The sequence below is a fragment of the Mus caroli genome, chromosome 19, assembly GCF_900094665.2.
Source record: "Mus caroli chromosome 19, CAROLI_EIJ_v1.1, whole genome shotgun sequence".
Classification (NCBI taxonomy): Eukaryota; Metazoa; Chordata; class Mammalia; order Rodentia; family Muridae; genus Mus; species Mus caroli.
This window is the reverse complement of record NC_034588.1, coordinates 2,781,619-2,792,135: the sequence shown is the minus strand read 5'-3', so window position 1 is coordinate 2,792,135 and position 10,517 is coordinate 2,781,619. Positions and strand designations below refer to the sequence as shown.

General features: G+C 48.5%; 1 protein-coding gene across 2 annotated transcripts in view; it reads left to right on the top strand.

The window, feature by feature from the left end:
* The window catches only part of Capn1 (calpain 1), a 26,379-nt gene that overhangs the window by 5,334 nt on the left and 10,528 nt on the right, over positions 1-10,517 (top strand). For both annotated transcript variants that reach the window (XM_021151377.2, XM_021151376.2), the window contains exons 7-10: positions 746-829; positions 1,175-1,260; positions 2,207-2,281; positions 2,371-2,531. In XM_021151377.2, coding sequence (XP_021007036.1) covers positions 746-829; positions 1,175-1,260; positions 2,207-2,281; positions 2,371-2,531 — 406 coding nt within the window. The remainder of the gene's footprint in view (positions 1-745; positions 830-1,174; positions 1,261-2,206; positions 2,282-2,370; positions 2,532-10,517) is intronic.

The following is a 10,517-nucleotide window of genomic DNA, read 5'->3' as shown; positions in this document are numbered from 1 at the left end:
CGCATGCACGCAGCAACCCTGCTAAGGGCACCTGTACTCGCATGCACGCAGCAACCCTGCTAAGGGCACCTGTACTCGCATGCACGCAGCAACCCAGAGTCGCATACAGAGAGAGTGAGAGTCAACTAGAAAAGAAGCTTTTAAAATAACTTCCTTATTTTTATTTTATGAGCATTTGATTGGCATTTCACCTGCACACATGTCTGTGTGTGGGTATTGAATCCTTTGAAACTGGAGTTACAGACAGTTGTGAGCTGCCATGTGGGTGCTGGGAATTGAACCCAGGTCCTCTGGAAGAGCAGCCAATGTTCTTAACGTAGCCATCTCTCCAGCCCCTAAACTAAACTATTTTTTTAAAAGGGCTATATGACGCCACAAGTTTAGCCCCACTGGATCTGTCCTTCTCTTTCCCCTGTTTGTCCCCTTGCTGACTCCCTCTTGGTGGGTGTGCTTGATTATAAGTGTGTGTATATATGCACACTCACAGTCTGGCCAGCCCTTGCCAGTAGCAGCATAGGGAGAACATTGATTGGGGAGGTATCTAGGCTCTGCCCTGCTCCCCAGGAGGAACAGCATTTGTGTAACAATGGAGTGGTCAGGCGAAGAGTCTCTAAAAGTTTTTTTCCAACAGCTTTTGTGGGGGTTGTGTGTGCAAGGGGACAAGGGGTACGGCCTGAGCCTCATATATGCTCCAAGCAGGGATGGCACCTCATCTTCTGACCACAGTGCACGTTTCTTTCCGTAGATCACCGATATCCGTGATTTAGAGGCTGTCACTTTTAAGAACCTGGTGAGGGGCCACGCGTACTCTGTGACGGGCGCCAAGCAGGTATTTACCGGGATGGGACCTGCCCTGCAGTGTGGTTCTTACCTCCAAGCCTCCCCGGCATCTGACCTGGGCTGTGGGAAATGATGTCTCCTTTTATGACCTCCTGGGATAACCATCGTGTGGTATGTGTTAATGCTATGCCTAGTGCCTCCAGTTCATTTGTACAGCTGCTTCACTGGGCTGTGAATTGCTGGAGGACTGGCTTGGGGGTATGGACTGTGTTGCCCTGGTGTTGCTGGGTAGGAAGCAGGGTGAAGATATGAAGATGGAGGTCCAGGAAGGGACGTCCAAGGTCATGATACTGACGTCCAAGGTCATGATACTGATACACATTTTTGGGAACAGGTAACTTACCAGGGCCAGCGGGTGAACCTAATCCGGATGCGGAACCCGTGGGGTGAAGTGGAGTGGAAAGGACCCTGGAGTGACAGGTAAGTCACAGGCACAGGCTAGGGAGGTTGGGGGAAGCCTGGAGATGTCCTGGACACTCCTGCCTGGGCCCCAGCAGGCTGGGTGTGCACTCAGAGTTGAGGAAAGGGGTCACATCTTGGGAGTTTGCCCTGACAGAGCCCACTGAGGCTGTGGGCACTGGGGCAACCTGTGGATACACCCAGGGCATCAAGGTCTGACTTGACCTTGATAAACATAACCCTGGCTGGATGTGGTGGTTTCTGCTTGTAATGTTCAGGAAGCTGAGGCAGGAGGACCAATACAAATTTGGGGTCAGCCTGGGCTGCACAGTGAGGTCCCGCTCAACAAAGGCTACATATAGTCTTAGAGGAGGTAGGAACGTGGTGGCGTATACCTTTAATCTCAGTGGAGATTGGCAGATCTCTGTGAGTTTGCCATCAGCCTGATCTACGTACAGGGTTCCAAGCCAGCCAGGGCTATTATAGAGCAGGGCCCTGACGCCAAAAAAAGGCAAGCAAAAACAAGAAGTGTGGCGGTGCCGGGAGAAAAGTGGGCCAGCGGTGAAGAGCTTGTACTAGTCTACAGGAAAGACCTGAAGTTGGGTCCCAGCGCCCACGGTAGGAGGCTACAGCTGCAGGGGGTCTAACACCCTATCTTGGCCTCCACAAGCATGCGCATGCGCATACACGCACACAATTTAAAAAGTAAAATTTGGCTAGGCCTTTAATCCAAGCTTTTAGGATGCGTAGACAGGTGTATCTCCATGAGTTCAAATCTAGCTAGTGAGACCCTGTTCCCCAAAAGAAGAGGGACCCTTAAATGGGGATCTCTAAGGACCTCAAGAAGGTGGCCCTAGAGAAAGCCTGCTGATCTGGGCTCTGGAAACACGCCAGGTTGGACAGGACCCAGGGACAGAAGTTAGAGAGGTCCGTGGTGTCCAACCCTAGCAGTGCCTGCTTCCCACAGCTCCTATGAGTGGAACAAAGTGGACCCCTATGAACGAGAGCAGCTGAGGGTCAAGATGGAGGATGGGGAGTTCTGGTAAGCAACACTATTCCCCCCCCCCTTGCTCCCCTAAAACCCAGTTCATGATGGAGGACTGTGGTTCACCTCTGCCCTTGGGCCCTCAGGATGTCGTTCCGAGACTTCATCCGTGAGTTCACCAAACTGGAAATCTGCAACCTTACACCGGACGCCCTTAAGAGCAGGACCCTCCGGAATTGGAATACCACATTTTACGAGGGCACCTGGCGTCGGGGAAGCACTGCTGGAGGCTGCAGGAACTACCCAGGTGAGTGGTTGGGAGACAGGGCAGGGGGGTGAGCAGGGCCACCTGGCTGAGCCTGTTGTGTCCCTTGGGAGACAAATAGTCATGATTGAATGTTGCTTATCTTTATGGATGGTAATAAAGGGGCTTGCTAGACTGTCTGGGGCCTGGGTAAGAAAGCCTTGTTGTTATCCAAACACCTGCCCATTCATTCCGGCACCTTCTTACCCGCTGACCCGCTGTCCACCTACCTTCCCTCTCACAAATGGTGACTGTCACTACTGTGGAATGGCCTCTCTATGGCCCCACCCCCAGCTCCCTTCAACTTTTTTCTCTACTCCAGCTCTACTCTGCCCCACTGAAAAGCATTCTGGGCCTGTCACACTCACTGCCCCTGCCCAGGCCTCAGCCCACGGAATTAACTGACCCTGCTGACACCTCCCATTTTAATTACTCTCTCATTTTGCTCTCTGTCTGTCTCTCTGTCTCTGTCTCCCCCTCTGTTTCTCTCTTGTTATCACTTTTTTTGGTTTGTTTGATTTTTTTTTAGATTTATTTATTTATTTATTTATTTATTTTATGTATGTGAGTACAGTGTAGCTGTACAGATGGTTATGAGCCTTCATGTGGTTGTTGGGAATTGAATTTTAGGACCTCTGCTCGCTCTGGTCAACCCCGCTCGCTCCGGCCCAAAGATTTATTTATTATTATACATAAGTACACTGTAGCTGTCTTCTGACACACCAGAAGGGGACAGATGGTTGTGAGCCACCATGTGGTTGCTAGGATTTGAACTCAGGACCTTCGGAAGAGCAGCCAGTGCTCTTACCCACTGAGCTATCTCACCAGCCCTTGTTTTGATTTTTTTAAATTTATTTATTTATTTATTTATTTAGAGTCACAGTTTCATGTAGCCCAAGCTAATCTTGAACTTGCTATGAAGCCGAGGATGACCTTGAACTTCTGATCCTCCTACCTCTGCTCCTAGAATGTTGGGATTGCAGGTCGACATTACAGCACCTAGTTCATGTGGTGCTAGGGGTGGAACCAGGGCTCTTGCGGATGCTAGGCAGGCCCTCCACCACTCGAGCTATAGCCCCAGTCCTGTTACCCAGGCACAAATCCTCATTTTAACATTTTTAAAAGTATTACATTTGGGCTGGTGAGATGGCTCAGTGGTTAAGAGCACAGACTGCTCTCCCAAAGGTCATGAGTTCAAATCCCAGCAACCACATGATGGCTCACAACCATCTGTAATGAGATCTGATGCCCTCTTTTGGGGTCTCTGAAGACAGCTACAGTGTACTTACATATAATAAATAAATTAATTGAAAAATAAAAATGAACTCTTCTGGAGTGTCTGAAGACAGCTACAGTGTACTTACATATAATAAATAAAATTTTTAAAAGTATTACATTTATATATCTTATGGGGGTACGTGTGGGCGTGCACATGTGCACATGCCACAGTGTGTGTGTGTGGAGGCCAGAGGACAATTTTTAGGGCTGTTTCTCACCATGTAAGTCCTAGAGATCTAACTGAGGTTGTGAGGCTTGCTGGCCAGTGCCTTTATCCACTGAGCCGTCCTGCCAGCCCTCTGTGTTTCCATCTTGACCTTGCAAACATCCACTTCCCTGGTTTCTCCTTCTGTCACCCAGCACAACCGCAATCCCCACTGAACGCAGCTTTGTACTGACTCACAACCATTAAATGTAGCTGGCGAGAAATCACACAACGAAGGCTGCTTTCCTTGTAAATCCACAGCCACAAACCTCGAGTAAGCAGCTTGTGTGGTCCCCACCATTCCACTAGGAACCCTCCACTCATGCCTGTCATTCCAGTGCTTGGGAAGTAGGAGGAGGACCGGGAGTTCGAAGCCAGCTTTGGCTATAGAGCAAGTCTGAGGCCAGCCTGGGCTGCATGAAGCCCTGTCAGAAAAGAGAGGAAGAGGGAGGAATGAATGGGGGAAGAGAAGAGGGGAGAGAGTCAATGTTACATAGGATACCTCGGGTCCCCACCTCTGCCTATCTGTCTCCAGTGCATGTGTGTGCTCCTGTGTCTGCACTGGTTCCTCCTGGGACAGTGGCAGAAGTGTCTGGGCTGCCGGGGAGGCCTAGCATCCCAGATCCTGCTCTCTCTTCCCTGACAGCACCTTGCTTCTTCACCTCTCCTCTCATCCTTATGGAAAATCCCATCTTAGAACACGTGGCCCTCTCTTGACCTCCTCCTCCCACCCCGGGCCACCTCCCTCCTCCACTCAGGGATTGGTTGCCAAGCTGCCCTTTCCTTCCTGGTGGTGTTGACTGGGTTGATTCACTGCTCTGCTGAGCTCCTGCCTGCATCCTCACTGTGCTGGGCTCCTGCCTGTGTCCTCACTGTGCTGGGCTCCTGCCTGTGTCCCCCTGTGCTGGGCTCCTGCTGTGTCCTCACTGTGCTGGGCTCCTGCCTGCATCCTCACTGTGCTGGGCTCCTGCCTGTGTCCTCACTGTGCTGGCCTCCTGCCTGTGTCCCCCTGTGCTGGGCTCCTGCCTGTGTCCCCCTGTGCTGGGCTCCTGCCTGTGTCCTCACTGTGCTGGGCTCCTGCCTGTGTCCTCACTGTGCTGGGCTCCTGCCTGTGTCCCCCTATGCTGGGCTCCTGCCTGTGTCCCCCTGTGCTGGGCTCCTGCCTGTGTCCCNTGGGCTCCTGCCTGTGTCCCCCTGTGCTGGGCTCCTGCCTGTGTCCCCCTGTGCTGGGCTCCTGCCTGTGTCCCTCTGTGCTGGGCTCCTGCCTGTGTCCCCCTGTGCTGGTCTCCTGCCTGTGTTCTCATCATTGTTTTTCGGAAGCATTCTTCTCCCCTCTTCAGCTTTTCTCCAATCCTGTAAGAACCAGTTTCCTGTACCAACTGAGAGGCCTGTGTTTCCCTCTGTGGCCAGTGTGCAGTTCCTGTGTTTTGGGTATTTCCGGCCCTAGGCTACACTTCTGCCAATTGTTCATTGGTGTGATTGTTATGGATATATTTATTTGTTTGTTTGTGGTTTTCAAGACAGGGTTTCTCTATATATCTATCCTTGGCTGTCCTGGAACTCACTCTATAGACCAGGGTGACCTCGAACTCAGAAATCTGCCTGCCTCTGCCTCTTGAGTGCTGGGATTAAAGGCGTGCGCCACCACGCCTGGCGCTGTTATGGATTTATAAGCAGTCCTGTCGTTAGACAAGGTGGATTCCTTCTTCAGGAGCGTCTTTGCAATTTTTTTAAGATTTATTTTTAAATTTATTCATTTTAATGTATGTGTAATGGTATTTTGCCTACATGTATATCTGTGTACTACATGCATTCCTGGGACCCATGAAGGTCAAAAGAGGGCATCAGATGCCCTAGAACTGGACTACAGAATTTGTGAGCCACCAAATGGGTGCTGGGACTCTAACCCCATCCTCTGCCGGAGCAGTATGCACACCATGAGCAGCCTTTCAGCCCCATTTAGCTCCGCCCCCAGAGGAAGGGAGACAGAGTCAGGAAGTCCAAGCTCTAGGGGATTCAAATTTAACTAGAACTCAGTTTGCAGCCAAGGACGACCTTGTTCTCCTCCTCCTCCTCTTCCTCCTCCTCCTTTTTTTTTTAAAAATAGATTTATTTTATGTATATGGGTACACTGTAGCTGTCTTCAGACACAACAGAAGAGGGCATTGAATCCCATTACAGATGGTTGTGAGCCACTATGTGGTTGCTGAGAACTCAGAACCTCTGGAAGAGTAGTCAGTGTTCTTAACCACTGAGCCATCTCTCCAGACCCGACCTTGTACTTCTTACTCTTCTGCCTCAACCTTCTCTTCCTTCCTTCCTTCCTTCCTTCCTTCCTTCCTTCTTTCCTTCCTTCTTTCCTTCCTTCTTTCCTTCCTCCCTTTCTTTCTTTCTTTCTTTCTTTCTTTCTTTCTTTCTTTCTTTCTTTCTTTCTTTCTCTCTTTCTCTCTTTCTTTCTCTCTTTCTCTCTCTCTCTTTCTCTCTCTCTCTCCCTCTTCTTTCTCTCTTCTTTCTCTCTTCTTTCTCTCTCTCTCTCTCTCTCTCTCTCTCTTTCTCTCTTTCTCTGTATTTCAAGACAGGGTTTCTCTGTGCAGCTCTGGCTGTCTTGGAACTTGCTGTGTAGACCAGGCTGGCTTTGAACTTAGAGATCTGCCTGCCTCTGCCTGCTGAGTGCTGGAATTAAAGCATGAGGCACTGCTGCCCAGGCAATCTGGGGTTTTGCAATGTGTGTTCTGGGAATTGAACTTATGTCCTGTGGTTTCAGGGCAAGCTTTGCCAACTGAGCTATCTTCTCAGCCCTTTACTCTGGCCTTTATGGCTTTTTAAAGAAGGTTATAATGTTTAAAGAGTTAATACATTTTTTGAGAGTTAGTATTTGGCACACCATCCTTCCACTGTAAGCACAGACTGACTTACCGAAATGCTTGTACCAGAAGTGACTCATGAGTTTAGATGGTTTTAGATTTTGACATATTTATATATGTATATAGTAAGATATCTTTTTATTTCCATTTTATGTGTATGAGTGTTTTCCTGTATCCATTTCTGTGTACCACATGTATGTTGGGTCTGTGGAGACCAGAAGAGGTCATCTGTTTCCCTGGGACTGTCGTTATAGTTGTGCGCCACCATGTAAGGTGTGGGAATTGAACCCGGATCTTCTGAAAGAGCAGTCATCATTCTTAACCACTGAGCCAGTTCTCCAGGCCCCAAGTAGTTTTTAAAATAACATTTATTTAATCAGTGTATGTGTGTATGTGATAGGTCAAAAGACAATTTGTAGGAGTCCCTTCCTTCCAATGTATGGGTTCCAGGATCAAACTCAGGTTGTTGGATTTGGTGGCAAAACTCCTTTACCCACAGAGCCATCTTCCAGCCCAGTATCTTCTTTTAAAATCTCGTCTCTCAGCTGGATGTGGTGGCACATGCCTTTGATCCCAGCCCTTGGCAGGCAGAGACAGGTGGCCTCTGAGTTAGAAGCCAGCCTGTGCTACAGAGTAAATTCCAGGACAGACAGGGATACACAGAGAAACCCTGTCAGGAAAACAAAACAAAACAGACAAAAACAAACAAATACTTTCTTACCTCTTGAATTAATATTTGTGGTACAATAAGGCACAGTTGCCTCTTTAAATGTATTTTGTAACCAGATTGCCTTTTTTTTGTAGGCAATCAGATGATAATTCACTTGTTTCTTCCTGTCCCATTCTTCTTCCAACTTTTGTTACTTTTTCCTGCCTAGGACACTGGCTAGAAGAGCAATTAGGAGCCACCACTAACGGAGTCCTGGCTCTCTTTGTCCTTTTGTTGCTTAAGTTTCTAATGTTTATTTACTTTTGGGCCAAGGGGCTCACCCACAATGTCAAAGTATAACTTGTAAGAGTAGGTTCTCTTCTTTCCCGGGACTTGGGGATCGAACTCAGATCATCACGCTTGACCTCACGCATCTGTGGATCACCTTCCCATGCCCAGTAATAAGTGTTTGTTGTAGGTTTCATTGTTGCAAACTTTGGGGGGAGTTGGGCAGTGAAGAGCATGTGTGGTTCTGTTCTGTGGTGATGGAGATCAAATCCAGGGACTAAGCAAGTGATCTGCCACAGAGCCACATCCCTACCTGCCCATCATCCCTTCCCTTGGTTTTTGTTTTTTCAACAACAACAACAAAAAGTTTCTGTGGCCTGGAATTCATGGTTGTCCTTCCTCCGCCTCCCAAGTGCCAAGTTATAGGTCATGCATTGCCGTGCATGATTTATAAGGTGCTGAGGACCAGACCCAACGCTTTGTACAGTGGGTGTTCTAGGAGGCAAACACTTCACCAACTGAGCTACATCTCTCACCTTGATAAAAGTTTTCCGTTAGTTTTGTATTTTGTGTATGTGGGTAGGTTTTTGTGTACTAAATATAAGCCTGGTGCCCATGGAGGTCAGAATCGGGCAACAGATCCCCTGGAACTGGAGCTACCGACAGGTGTGAGTCACCATGTAGATGCTGAGAATCAAACCTAGGACCTCTGGAAGAGCAGCCAGTGGCCATCTCTCCAGCCCTTTGACTGAAATTTCATATGGCAGTTTCTTTTTCTTTCATTTTTGTCCTTTTTGTTGTTGTTGTTGATGGTGGTGGTAGTGGTGGTGGTGGTGGTGGTGGTGGTGGTGGCGGCGGTGGCAGTGGTCCTAGTATTTTATGGGACCTCATTCCTTTGAGTAGCCCTGGCTGTCCTGGAACTCTTTCTGTAGACTGGGCTAGCCTTGAACTCAGAGAAATGGGCCTGCCTCTGCCTCCCCAGTGCTGGGATTAAAGGCGTGCGCCACCACTGCCCGGCTCAGCTCCTGAGTAAGCTCTGCCTGTTCATTCTAAAACAGCCCCTTTCTCTGTGTTTTCTTGGAGAGTTTGCATAAGGAGAGATGACTCATTGGGTAGAATGTCTGGCTGCCAGACCTGTCTTTCCTCTTCTCTTTCCAGCACCTAGGGCCTTGTGTGTACAGAACAAGCACTCTATGCTGAGATGCACCCCCAGCAGGCGCCCCCTAGTTGTGTGTGTATGTATGTATGTATGTATTTGAAGTGTATGAGTGTTTTGCCTGTATAGATATCTGATAGGAACATGCTTGGCTGGTTCCTACAGAAGCCAGACTCGCACAGCAGAGCCCCTGAAACTGGAGTTACAGACCACTATAAGCTTCCATGTGGGTGCTGGGAACTGAACCCTGGTCCTCTGGAAGAGCCACACGCAGTGCTCTTAATTGCCCAGCCATCTCTCTAGCTCCATAAGTAACTTTATAATAATCTAGTTTGATTTTTTAAATGACATTTTTATTTGAAGTGCTGGGGGTTCATGTGTCACTGAAGCACAGGGAGGTCAGAGGGTGGCTTTGAGGGACTCAGTTTTCTTCTTCTACCTTGTGGATCCTAGGGGTCAAAGCTCCTACGATCCACCTTTACCTGCTGACCCACCACACTAGCTTAACACATTAATGTTTATTTCAGTTCATTTACTTCCTTTCTTTCTTCCCTTCCTTCCTCCCTCCCTCCCTCCTTCCTTTTTTTTTTTTTTAAAAAAGATTTATTTATTATTATATCTAAGTACACTGTAGTTGTCTTCAGACACCCCAGAAGAGGGCATCAGATCTCATTGCAGATGGTTGTGAGCCACCATGTGGTTGCTGGGATTGGAACTCAGGACCTTTGGAAGAGCAGAGAATGCTCTTAACTACTGTGCCATCTCTCCAGCCCCTCCCTTCCTCCCTTCCTCCCTCCCTTTCTTCCTTCCTTCCTTCCTTCCTTCCTTCCTTCCTTCCTTCCTTCCTTCCTTCTTTTAATAGGGTCTTTTACTCTGCAGTCCAGGTTAGCCTGAAATTCACAGCCATCCTCATATCTAGTAAATTTTCCTCACTGTGGGTTGAACATCTTGAGAGCACACTCTATGGGTTTGGTTTTGTTTTGTTTCATTTTGTTTCATTGAGACACAGGGTCTCCTGAAGCTCAGGCCAGCCTTGAGCTGGCTGTGTAGCTGAGGTTGGCCTCGGTCTCCTCTTCCTGGCTCTATGCACTGGGATCACAGGCTTAAGCCACCAGCCTGGCCTTACTTTTTTGTGTTATAGGTGTTAGTTTTTCAAGACGTTGACTCAGACCTAGGGACTCACAAGTATCACAAAGGCTCTGCCATTGAGCCCGGCCCGGTGCGTAGTGCTGTGCTTAGCTGATCTGAACAATGCAGGATTTTAGGGGGTCTCCCTTGGCTTGCCCTTCCCTTTATGAACAATTTTTGCTTGCCATAAGTTAAATGTTATTGTCATCACGTGAGCTTGGATTTTCTACAGAGTAGTGACAACTGTCACATTCTCAGACCTGTCATCTGGGCTCATATTCTCTACCTAAAATGTCTTTTTAAAAAGTTTTTGTTGGGGCTGGTGAGATGGCTCAGTGGGTGAGAGCACCCGACTGCTCTTCCGAAGGTCCAGAGTTCAAATCCCAGCAACCACATGGTGGCTCACAACCATCCGTAACGA